Here is a 13,199-nt window from a genome sequence, read left to right on the forward strand (position 1 = left end):
CTCATTTTAGATCTTCCCCTCAGATCTAAAGTGGATGCACTTCCCAGTGCACTTGCAGTGTACTTGTAGTCCACAGTGTATTTCCCTTTAGTAAATCAACCCCATAGTGTCAAGAAATAGTGTCAGCCCTGCCCAGTTGTCTTTTGCTGAACTACAGAACACCTACCCTATCCTTATCCTCACAACATAATGGGAGGCTCCTAATATATTACAAGCAGGTAGCAAGAAACACAGGACCGTTCTGGATTTTTGGCAAAATCAGCAGGTTTTGTTTTCACTTCTCAAAAAGATATATAACAAAACACTTTCATCGGTATATGTCTTTAACAGAATAAAAAGGAAGCAAATAGGAGAAGATAACAGGGTTTAGGTATATTTTACATCCTCTAATGCCCCGTACACACAATTGGACTATCCGGTGGACTTGGTCCGGCGGACCAGAGTCCACTGGACAATCCTCCTGTGTGTGGGCTCCGGCGGGCTTTTTTTTCCCAAAAGTCCGGCGGACTTAGAAAGAAGTCTTGACTCAAAATTGTGGGGGGCCGGTATCTGGGGGCGGTTATTAAAGGGGGCTCCCAGATTCTGATAAGCCCCCCGCCTGCAGACCCCAACAACCAATGGCCAGGGTTGTCGGGAATAGGCCCTTGTCCTCATCAACATGGCCCCCCTTTCCCTAAAGCACCCCCCCATGTTGAGGGCACGCAGCCTGGTACGGCTCAGGAGGGGGGGCAGTCACTCGTCCCCACCCCCTTTCCTGACCTGCCAGGCTGCGTGCTTGGATAAGGTCTGATGTGGACTCTGGGGGGGACCCCCACACTGTTTTTTTTGGCGTAGGGCTTCCCCTTTAAGTCCATACCAGTTGACGGGGCCAGCGAGGTGTTCCTTCGCTAGTCCCATCTACCTGGAGAGCGTTCGAAATAAACTGACTTTCCTCCGTGTGAGGGCAACTCCATTCATTTCAAAAGTCTGGTCGTGTGTGGGCAGGTCCGCTCGTTCGGAAAGTCCGGCGAACCTCCGCTTCAAAGTCCGGAGGTTTTTCCGCCGCAAGTCCACCGGATAGTCCGATCGTCTGTACGTGGCATTAGTTTCTTATGGCTGTCAGTGAGTTTGAAGCTATTCCCAAAACTACTCATTTGTCTCAACAAGTGCAAGGCGGCCTTATGGTCCGTACACAGTATCTGAAAATTGGATGAAAAATACCGATTGCGCCGTGATCGCACGATAATCAGATCGTTGGTACACAGCTTTCGAGAGCCGATCCCGACAGTTCATCCAATTTTATCTGATCAAACAAACAACTAAATTTTTCTCGTACGATACCAGATTGTACGATTTACGTTTAATCAGTACAGTTAGCCTCCAAAAATACAATACAAATACACTACAATATAGGACATGACTTCCAATTTTTTTTATTTTGTCATACGAGAATTTTTGGAACTTTAGTAAACTCTTCAGGTTCCATATACGACTAGAATGCAAAAAAAGGGACGATCTGTCATCCAATTTTCGTATCGTGTGTACAGAACATTAGTCTCTACCTCAAACCTATTTATAATCAAAGCACACCTGAAAACAAAAACGTACAATTTTAAAAAGAAAGACCTTTTTTTCTGAATGATGCTTTGCATTATCACAGATTTTGTGATTTATCTTGCTATACTGTTGCTTATTTACATCAAGATATATAATTTACGAGTGGCCCTCTCCCAAGAGCCATATGTAAATGTTTTTACTAAACTGAAAATCATAAGACTGCAACAGTGGCAAAATTGTGGATGGAAGAGAACACATTCTTAATGCTAATTAAGGCTAATTGGATGTAATCTTCTTTCAAATTTGCCATTGTGCTATACTGCAAACCAGCTGAGACATTATAGCATCACTCAGATGCAAAAAAACGAAGTAAGCACTATATAAGCTCTAAAATAGGTTTAGAAAATGGCTTAAGGTTTAAAAGCTAAATTTAAAGAAGTGAAAACATAGCATTTGGTGTAGTGTGTTATGCATCATCAGAAAGAGTAATAACAGTTTTCTGCTGTAGTAAATTACGAACATTGTAAGGGGATTTTAAATGATATTTTCTTTATTATAGTCAGGACAAAAAAAAATATATATATATATATATTTTTTAGTCGGGTAAATATGAAATATTGCATAGAAAGTGAAACTCCAGGGTCGTATTACCTACTTTGCTGAAATATCTGTTTTACAGATCTAAATAGCTCAAGCATAAACTTCCACATACAACTAATGAGTCAGATTTGTGATCCTTGCCTCCTCTCCACTGCCTGCTATGTTGAGAGGACTCCATCCAAAGTTTAAATCAAAAGGATACAGTGAACCTAAAGGCTAACCGTTCCTTCTATGCTCTTTTTTCAAAAGCTATTATTTATGTATTATTTTGTAAAATACGTTTTTTTTAGCAATAGTAAAAAAAATATACTTTAGAAACTTTCATGAACTTTAAAAAAAAATAATAATAACTTCATTCAAATTAGCCAAATACCATTGCAGTTTACAGTTAAAACATTTGACTGCAACATTTTTATTATCCGTCTACCTTGGCCTATTTTTTTGTCTAGCAGTCATGGGACCCATATGCACTATATTTCCAAAAATATTGGGACACCGCCTTTACACTGATATGAATTTTAATGGCATCCCAGCCTTAGTCCGTAGGGTTCAATATTGAGTTTGCCCACGCTTTGCAGCTAAAACAGCTTCAGCTCTTCTGGGAAGGCCGTCCACAAGGTTTAAAAGTGTGTCTATGGGAATGTTTGACCATTGGTCTAGAAACGCATTTGTGAGGTCAGGCACTGATATGGATGAGAAGGTCTGGCTCACAGTCTCTGCTTTAAGTCACCCCAAAGGTGTTCTATTGGGTTGAGGTCAGGACTCTGTGCAGGCCAAGTTCCTCCACCCCAAACTCGCTCATCCATGGCCATCCCCAAACTGTTCCCACAAAGTTGTCAGCATGATATTGTCCAAAATGTCTTGATATGCTGATGCCTTAAGAGTTCCCTTCACTGGAACTAAGGGGCTAAGCTCAACCCCTGGAAAAACAATGTCACACCATATTTCCCCCCTCCACCAAATGATTTGGACCAGTGCACAAAGCACTGGATGAGCGGTTGGCTGTTGGTGCACTGACTTTGAGGTCCATCCTTTCCCAGAAACCCAAACACGTGATGCCTCCTTCCAGATCTTGCACTGACATGTTTCAACCACAAGAAGGGTTTAATCATAGAACTCTGATTAAGCCCCTTTTGGGCTCAGAGGAGGAGGAGCAAAGTGGAATAAAGTTGATTGAAGAAAAAAAGGATTATGGTGGCTTTTTGCATTGTAAGTTTGGACTGGTTTATGAAGTGTGAAGGAAAGAAAATAAGAACAATATGAAGCTGTTTATAAAAGCAGCTTATCAGGTACACCTTTTGATTTTAACCACTTCCGCTGTGGAAGGTTTTATGCCCTTCATGAGCAGGCCATTTTTTTTGTTATGCGGCACTGCGTTACTTTAACTGATAATTGTGCGGTCATGCAACACTGTACCCAAACAGAAGTTGTATAATTTTTTTCACACAAATAGAGCTTTCTTTTGGTGGTATTTGATCACCACCCTGAGGTGCCATGTTGAACTTCCAGTAACCAGTATGAGAGTGAGAGTGATAACACCAGATTTAACACACCTGCTCTCCATTCACACCTGAGACTTGAGTCACACCGGGGAGAGAAAATGGCTAATTGGGCCCAATTTGGACATTTCTACTTAGGGGTGTACTCACTGTTGCCAGACATTAATGGCTGTGTGTTGTTATTTTGAGGGGACAGCAAATTCACACCGTTATATAAGCTGTACACTCACTACTTTACATTGTAACAAAGTGTCATTGTCATAGCAAGTCAGTGTTGTCACATCAAAAGATATAATAAAATATTTACAAAAATGTGAGGGGTGTACTCACTTTTGTGAGATACTGTATATGACTCTGCACAACCAGCATGCACTGTCGCAGTAAATGCACAGTGTGTGCCCAGCTAGTGGTTAAAGTGGAAGTAAACTCCCCTATCGTTTTCAGCCAAGGAAGCTGCCATCTTTGTCTCTGTTTAATCTTCAACTGCTATGGTGCTGCACATGTGATTCATTATGACACCAGCCATTGGATGGTTTGATAGTTTGGCTGAGAGCACAGCCAATGTGCAGTTAGCATTCCCGGCATGCCTTTTTTTTTTTAAACTGTTTAAATCCATGGGTTTACTTCCACTTTAAGGACATAGAAATTAAATATACATATTGGCCTCTTTGTACAACGCCAACACTTTTCATTTTGCTTCTTTCCACAAAGATCGCTTTATGTGTCTCCCTACCAGCAATAGCTACTTGATTAAGATCACATCTGTCTTTAGCATACTAGCAGTTTTCTAATGGACAGCATTTTGAAGTTCACCGATAGATTGAACTTGTCACCTGAAGATGCTTTTAAGGAAGGATCAGTATGAGAATCAGTAGATGTCTGTAGTGAGGAATCTATCCACTTGCAATCTTGCACATTATAAGCACCTAGCATCGTGGACAGTTTTCTCCAATTATGGTCAAAATTGCTGGTAGTTAATATTCTACAGGGTTCCTGCCTGTTTCCCCCTGATTATCTTAAATTAAATTTGCAAATTAAATTAAACCATACCTTTGGCAAAGGCCTTACAGTGGCTCAGTTGCAAAAAGTGTAAAAAGAAGATTTACTTCTCCTGCTACCCATGCCATTAAAACAGTGGTCATCAACCCTGTCCTCAGGGCCCACTAACAGCCCAGGTTTGCAAGATAACTGAAATACATCACAGGTGATATCATTTGCTGCTCAGTGATTGCAGTATTCTAGTCTCTATCTCCCCAAGGTAATACATAAAACCTGGCCTGTTAGTGGGCCCTGAGGACAGGGTTGATGACCACTGCATTAAAACACTGCTCTAATGAAGAGATATGATCTCAAGGGTTCCTCCCATTGACCCCTACATCCTTACATCACTGCTTTGTCCTATAGTGACATAGTGGTCAGGTGGAGCATGGTATTCATCTGATTGCCCAAACAGCAGTTACTCTCCAGTTTTTTCACCGTGCCACTTGTTACAATATGTAGGCACTTCCATTACTGACGAGCACTGATTTAAATTTCTTAACACTGATGTTTTTGTTGTGCTTAAACACTCTAGTTTGATCGAATGCCTGTAATTAAAAACTATGTGGAGCCCAGAGGTCAGAAGAACTACAGTTTGGTGCATGTTCTTCTTAAAGCAATTAATCTTTTAAATACTGTAGCCATGCAATGGGGTTTATTTACTAAAACTGGAGAGTGCAAAACCTGGTGCAGCTGTGCATGGTCGCCCATCAGCTTCTAACTGCAACTTGTTCAATTAAGCTTTGACAAAAAAAAAAAACCTGGAAGTTGATTGGTTTCTATGCGTAGCTGCACCAGATTTTGCACTTTCCATTTTGAGTAAATCAATCCCAGTGTATTGAATATACTGGAAAAAGAAATTAGAGGTACTGTTTCTGTTTTTTCTAGGATTGTGTGGATGCAGGTTGGTGGGAAGGAGAGTTAAATGGCAGAAGAGGAGTGTTCCCGGACAATTTTGTCAAGCTACTTCCGGCAGATTTTGAGAAAGAAATCCATGTAAGTACTCATATCTAGGTGTCACTTTGTTTTAATGAGTTGTAGATTATACTATTCTTACAGGAAGGAGCCATTATCTTTCTTTCAGCCCTTATGCCATGTACACACGACTGGACTTTTTGACAGCAAAAATTCAGACGGAACGAATCCCCTGGACAATTTGATCGTGTGTGGGCTTCATCGGACCTTTGCTGTCTAAAAATCAGACGGACTAGATTTAGAACATGTTTCAAATCTTTCCGACAGACTCGAGTCCAGTCAAAAAATCCATGCGTCTGTTTGCTAGTCCGACAGATGAAAACCGACGCTAGGGCAGTTATTGGTTACTGGATATGAACCTTATTCTAGTCCGGTCGTATGCCATCACGTTCGAATGATCGGACTTTGGTGTGATTGTGTGTGGCCAAGTCCGTTCGTTCAGAAAGTCAGTCGGAACTCCGCTGAAAAGTCCGTCGGGAAGACTGTCGGACCTAGTCTGCTGGAAAGTCCGGTCGTGTGTACACGGCATTAGTCAAGCATGTAAAATTAGATGGGCTCCAAAATACTTTACAGACCTTCTTTGAGGTGCTGTGTGTGAGGAAACAAGTCCCAAAAAATGTTTTTTGATCACTTTTACATGAGGGAATGGGCTTTATTGATTAGCACAATAAAATGCGTTGACTGTTTATATGCAATCAATGCTTAACCACTTACAGACCGGACCATTTTGCTGGCTTAAGACCAGACCACTTTTTGCGATTCGGCACTGCGTCCCTTTAACTCACAATTGCGCGGTCGTGCGACGTGGCTCCCAAACAAAATAGACATCCTTTTTTTCCCCACAAATAGAGCTTTCTTTTGGTGGTATTTGATCACCCCTGCGGTTTTTATTTTCTGCGCTATAAACAAAAATAGAGCGACAATTTTGAAAAAAACACATTTTTTTTTACTTTTTGTTATAATAAATATCCCCCAATAATATTTAAAAAAAAACATTTTTTTCATATTTTTGGTAAAAAAAATCTCAATAAGTGATTATTGATTGGTTTGCACAAAAGTTATAGCGGTTACAAAATAGGGGATAGTTTTATGGCATTTTTATTAATATTTTTTTTTTTTTACTAGTAATGGCGGCGATCAGCGAATTATTTTTTTTTTATTATTGTGACTGCGACATTATGGCAGACACATCAGACATTTTTGACACCTTTTTGGGACCATTGTCATTTATACAGCAATCACTGCTATACAAATGCAGTGATTCCTGTGTAAATGACACTGGCAGTGAAGGGGTTAAGTGTTCCTAGGGGCGTGTTACTAACTGTGGGGGGCTGGGCTTTCTTTTAGTGAACACTTATCTCTGCTCCAGTCACATGGAGCAGAGATCAGCGTCACTTGCTGCTAGGCAGAATGGGGAGATGCTGTTTACAACGGCATCTCCCAGTTCAGCCGCCCCGTGAGACGATCGTGGGTATGCCCGCACAGATCGAGTCCGCAGGACCCGCGACCGGACTCGCAGGGTCCTGACTGGCACGCAAGCATGCCGCCAGTGGCGCACTCATGATGGCAGGGCGACATTTAGGATTGGACGTATCTGTACGCCAATATGCATGCCCGTGCCATTCTGCCGACGTACATCGGCATGCGCCGGTCGGGAAGTGGTTAATAAAGACCAGTCCTTGATGTAAATGATGCTTTGTTATTAAAATATATATAAATATATAAATAAATATATATATATATATAATCTGCTGTTTGCAATGGGGGCACTCGTGCGTGCTCAAATCTGAGCTGGGCTGTTTGGGTCTATTCAGACACACAGCCCAGTCTAGCCACACCCCCCACTCTCTGCTTACCAGTTTTGATTGACAGCAGCAGAAGCCAATGGCTCCCCAAAACATGTGAGAGCCAGGAGAGGGGAGAAGAGCTGCTACAGACATGCACAGCCATGGACTGGGATCGGGTTCAGGTAAGCATTTGGGGGAAGCCACTATTAAAAGATTTTATATCTTAATGCAGAGAATGCAATAAGGTAAAAAAAAACTTTTATCTTTAGAAACACTTCAAGCATTATCTTCCTATGGGTGCCTCTGTGACCAATAACCATTTTTTTGGGGCTTGTTTCCTCACACACATCGTTCATCAGGATCCAACTGCCTTTCCAATACAGGATAATCCGAAAGTCAACAAAACAAGCATATGTAAAACCTATATCTGCAAGAGGACAAAATTATTCCCCGCAGGCCTTACTATCCAGTTGCTTGACCCCCTGAAAATTGGGAGTCCTGCAACCATAGTGTTGCAAATATTGGTATTGTATCACTTTTTTTTGTTCATATAACGCAAAGCGACTGAAACCCTAATACTACGCTCAGAAGGATCTCTCCTTGGACATTTTATATGCCTTCCTCAACTGAAAAAACGTGTGACAGATCACAGCATTTGCAAGGTGATTCTGCACAGTGTAATCCTACTATGAGAGTACTAACACCTTTGAGCTGTATAAAATTTCATTAATTCAGAGGAAGTTTGACAGTATAAAAACTCTGACTTGCTCAGCTCACCTTCCATGAGTTCCATACTTATCCTCCAGCTAAAGTTGTTCTCAATTTTGTCTTTTCTTTCTACCCTGCACTTGTAAGAACTCTGCATACAGTTACTTTCAGTGCCAGTGTGGTTCTATAACTCCCTGCATCTACTTTCATAACTGCAGTGTATGCCCCTTACTGACACATAAGCTGGTTGCAGACAGGCCAGAAGATTTATTCCCTTGCTCTTTCGATGGAGTACTCATTGACACTTGTCATTCCTTCACCCAACAGACTTAAAGTGGTTGTAACCTCCCAAAAAAAAGATCCTGTTCCTTTAAAGCATGTTAAACTGCATAGCGCTTCTGCGGGGTCATTAGTCCTTTCCTATGGTGTAATGTACCTGGTTGATCTTGCCTGTTCCTGTATCCCCCCCAGTGTGCTGAGCACGGTAATCATGGCTGCTGATCTATGATACCATGCTCAGTTGACGTGCCTCTGTCATCCCGCTGCTCTCCTCTCTCCAACTCTTCCCATCTACCCCCTTCTCCCTGTCAGCTCCGGAGTCTGTGTAGTGAGCCATCTTCTCCTGAGATTAAAGTACAATTCATGAGAACATTTTAGTTTTAGGAAATATTAAATGATATATAAAATGTATCCTGATCATTTCAGCACACACTGACTTCTGCTCTGATTTCTGCAAATATTGGTGTATTTTATTAAATAGCTTGCAGAGAGCTTCAGTTTACAATAAGGAATTGCAAACAAACCAGGTTTGAACTTTCATCAGTTTAGCATAATGAAAAGAATGTTGTTTGCTGAATTCCATCACTTTGTTAAATATAAGCTCTGATCACAAGGAATCGGAGGACAATTTATACACTATGCTGAGTCTTTTTCAGTTTTCCATGTTGGCATCTTTGCCAGCTGTTTACTTCTACTTAAAACCATACAGGAAGCAGAGTTGGGCACCATGGTTCTGACAGAAATACAGGACCTATTCATTTGGTTACCTCAGATTAAAAGTAAATAGGAACCCTGGCAGCAAATACTACACTTTATATATTTTTCTTAAAATTACAAGATTGCTAAGAAAGCAAATGCTAAAGAAGGACCCAACCTAAAATAGACCTCACTCACGTAATGCTAGGGTGTGTGCAATGGTTTCTTATTATTTAATATAAGCTGTAAAATAACTTGTGTTTGTTTTCAGGGATCAAATGCAGGTTAGGCGATTTGTGAATGTTGGGCGTATTTTATAGAAAAAAAAAAAATCAGCGAAGCTGTTCGTCAACTGATACTGCATCTAAATTCACTCTGTGCAAGGGGACAAAATTGAACATTCTAAAGCCCCATACACACTATCAGATTTTCTGCTGATTTTTGTCTTTAGATTTACCAAAACCATGTAGTGCAAGGGCCTGCTTGATTGCATACACATTGGAACTCCTAAGGTTTGACCTCATATTATATGGTTTTGGTAAATCTGAAGGAAAAAAATCTGCAGAAAATCTGATGGTGTGTATGGGGCTTTAGGCTATTTTCTTTCAAGATCAAAACATGCAGAAAATACCGCATTATGGTCACTAGATGGTGCAACCTATAGGAAATAAATATACTCCCCAGCTGCATCTTGTGGCCATAATTTGTTATTTTCCACATTCACACATTCTACCTGCAGAGAATTTAGCCATAGAATGTCCAATTTTGCCCCATTTTTGGAGAACGAGTTTACATGCAATGTACACTGTATGCAATACCTAGTTGGTATCTATATCATAGAGCATTGCTTGGTTTTGATCTGTAGGGCTTTGCCTCTCAAAACCAAAAAATATTGTGCACAAGATATGTCTAAAGATTCAAATACATTTGTTGAGGGATTTTGAAGTATTATGGCTTAGGGATTTTCTAGACTCATGGTGATTATGCAGCGTGTGAATTGTTACTGGGAGCAATGGATTTAGTAAACTACAATCTGTTCTTAGAAAAGAAGATAAAAAGTGCAATCAGTTTATAGCAGTGAGTACAATGGAGTTCAGTGGCTAGGAGACTCAATTGTGCATATTGTGGTCATAAAATAAATGATCATGTAAGGGTAAATATAACGTGCTTGGTCAAAAGAACAGAGACATTGGCTTGATGTGTTGTTATATGTAGTATTGCCTGTGGCTTCATGCCTGCTTGCCTGCCTTTGTAACACCTTAAGTACAAAATAGGCCTGACTAAATGTCTGGAATCAAGTGGAATTGCAGTATTTATGGAGTTTCTGCTTAATTCAGTGGTGGTTGGAACTCCCACCCACTTACCTTGGTCAGCTTAAGTCATCCATTATATTGAGTGAAATATTCATGGCTTAATGGCAGAAATGGATGCTTTTAATGTTGTACATCACTCCCCTAAGACCTTTTCCACATACTGTATAATCAATTTTACTTTCACATCACCTGGTAATAATATCTCATGCCTACAGCATTGATTTCACCTATTCTTTTCTGCTTATAATCGCATCCATTATAACTATCCTGGATACACAGCTCTACTGCAGGTGTATGTATTTATTTATAGATGATTGGACTTTTTTTTATTAAAGATATGAGCCCTGGTACATGTTATGATCAGTCCACCAAAAAGTGCTTTAGGTTATATTGGAGATTAGTGGTTGAACTCTTGATTTGTAGTATGTCTTGGCTATTTTAACAGCATGAACTTAATGCCATAATTCACATAGATACATAGTTAATAAGGTTGAATAAATAAAGCAGTCTATCCCGTTCAACCTGTGTGGGTACGTTAATGTAAAAAAAAATCATTTCCCATATCCCTGTTTACTGTGTTCATTAAAATGCACATTCAAGAGGTGTTTTTTTTTTTAAACTATCAATACTTCTTGCTGACACCAATTGCGGAAGGGATTCCTTATTCTTATCAGCCTGACAGCGGAAAACCCCCTACCTAGGTTAAGGTTAAACTACCTCTCTTCCATGATATTTAGTGGCCCCGTGTCTTATACTCCCTGAGACTGAATCGTTTTCTTCCGATGCTGGGATCATCATTATATATCATATCTCCTCTCAAGCGTCTCTTCTCCAGGGAGAATAAGTCTAATGCTTGTAGTCGTTCCTCGTAAATTAGGTCCCCCAGTCCCGTTATTAATTTTGTTGCCCTGCTCTGGATTCTCTACAGTTCCAGCACATCCTTCCTGAGGATTGGTGATCAGAATATTCGGTTTGCTTGCTGCAGCTGGGCATTGCATGCCATTGCTGAGTCTGTCGTCTTCTGACTATGTTCCTGTCCACTGGGGGTTTTAGCTGCTCCTGCCCACCTTTGTGTTTTCCAGCTCTCGTTTCATTGTCCAAAATATTAAATAAATATCTGAGAGTGGGAACACCTCCTATGTCAGCAGTAGGGTCCTCAAGAGATTGTCAAATAGTTTAAAGCCCAGCTCCAGACACAGCTGTTTTTTTCACATTTTTTTAAATCTTTATTACTCACAAAAAAACTGTAATGTCATTATTCAGAAGCTACCTGTGGGCTCTGCTGAGGATTACTGATATATGGGGTGAGAGTTGCACTTTTGGGTGCTTTGTCGCATCAGAATGGTTTCATAGATGCTAGCTCTGGCTTCGTGCCTCTGTACCCTCCCTCTGCTGTGCCATTCACAAATCACAACACGGTGATGACATTGCAGCTGAGAATGGCACAGGAGGGGGCGAAGCACAGTATTGATCTGGTGTCCATCATAGACTATAATTGTGTGAAAAAAAAAAAATGTTTCAAGAATACTGATGTTGGACCTAAAGAGTTGATAACCCCCTGGATTTAAGGATGTTAAAAGTGAATTTAGGCAGTAAATCATTCACAAACCGTTGGTTCTCTTTCCAGTCTCTAGTACCATGATGCCAACCTACAGCCTGAAGGCTGCATGTGGCCCTTTGGTATATGATGTGGGGCCCTTGGACCTCAGCAGTTTGTAGTCGTAACATTGATTAGGGTAATAGCATTGATCTTGACTAGCCTCATGTAACATATGCTTTCTTCTGCAGCATATCCCCAGCCAAAATTGTCACATATCCACACTTTCTGACCCTCTTGTCCTCTATTAGGTCCACACTTTCTGACAGTGGTTTCAAGCATTACATATATTGAACATTATGTGTGGCCCTTTGGTGATTACAGGGGCCTAATTAAGACCCTCTTTAGTTTAAAGTGTTGACAATTACGGCTCTAACAGCTTCATCAAAGACTTGTTAGATTTGTGTCTTTTTATTTTCAGCTCCTTTGTGGACATGTTTCACACTCAAAAATAACGGATTTGATTAAACCGTATCCTCCCACAGTCTGATGTACTGCTTACTGCAGATATGAATACCTCTGCTGAGTACTTCGCTTGTACATGTTTTTTTGGAGCACTTCAAATGCACATACGCTAACCTAGGTTATAGTACTTTTCTGCTCGTATTATATATTAAAATAATATTTATAATGTGTCATTACAGCTTTCAAATCTGCTGCAATCTTCACTTTTCGGGACACTTTTACTGCCAAACACTAGTTCTAAAACTGCGTAAATTAAATCTAGGCCTCTAAAATTACTCTGTTTGGTCTTAATTGGTTTTGGCTATTACAGATAAACTCAGAATAAAAGAGTAAAACATTTTTTATTCTGTTCTGATAAAAGTAATGTTTAGTCTTTTGAACTGGAGTTCTAAAAAAAAAAAAAAAAACATTTATCCAAAAAGGTGATATATATTTAGGAAACGTTAAATATAAAATTTATAGCAATTACACTGGCAGGAATTTAATGAACTGAGCAGCGCATTTTGAATTACACAAAATGAATATACATATATTCTTGCTTGCCCTATCATATTGGAGTTTTTGAGTGTAATCTCCAGAGAACATTATATGCAATGTAAATATACACCTGCTAAGCGCTGTAGGATCTTTCAGCAGCAAATCCATTAGGAAAGTTAAAAAGCACATTAGACTATTTTACCTGCTGCTGCATTCATGTTTATTTAGA

At 40.1% G+C, this 13,199-nt stretch overlaps 1 protein-coding gene across 3 annotated transcripts in view; it reads left to right on the forward strand.

The window, feature by feature from the left end:
- The window catches only part of SH3KBP1 (SH3 domain containing kinase binding protein 1), a 530,573-nt gene that overhangs the window by 423,679 nt on the left and 93,695 nt on the right, over nt 1-13,199 (forward strand). For all 3 annotated transcript variants that reach the window (XM_077480738.1, XM_077480739.1, XM_077480741.1), the window contains one exon: nt 5,562-5,669. In XM_077480738.1, coding sequence (XP_077336864.1) covers nt 5,562-5,669 — 108 coding nt within the window. The remainder of the gene's footprint in view (nt 1-5,561; nt 5,670-13,199) is intronic.

Source organism: Lithobates pipiens, unplaced genomic scaffold, assembly GCF_037356315.1.
Source record: "Lithobates pipiens isolate NorthernLeopardFrog02 unplaced genomic scaffold, aLitPip1_a1.2 Scaffold_16, whole genome shotgun sequence".
NCBI classification, from domain to species: domain Eukaryota; kingdom Metazoa; phylum Chordata; class Amphibia; order Anura; family Ranidae; genus Lithobates; species Lithobates pipiens.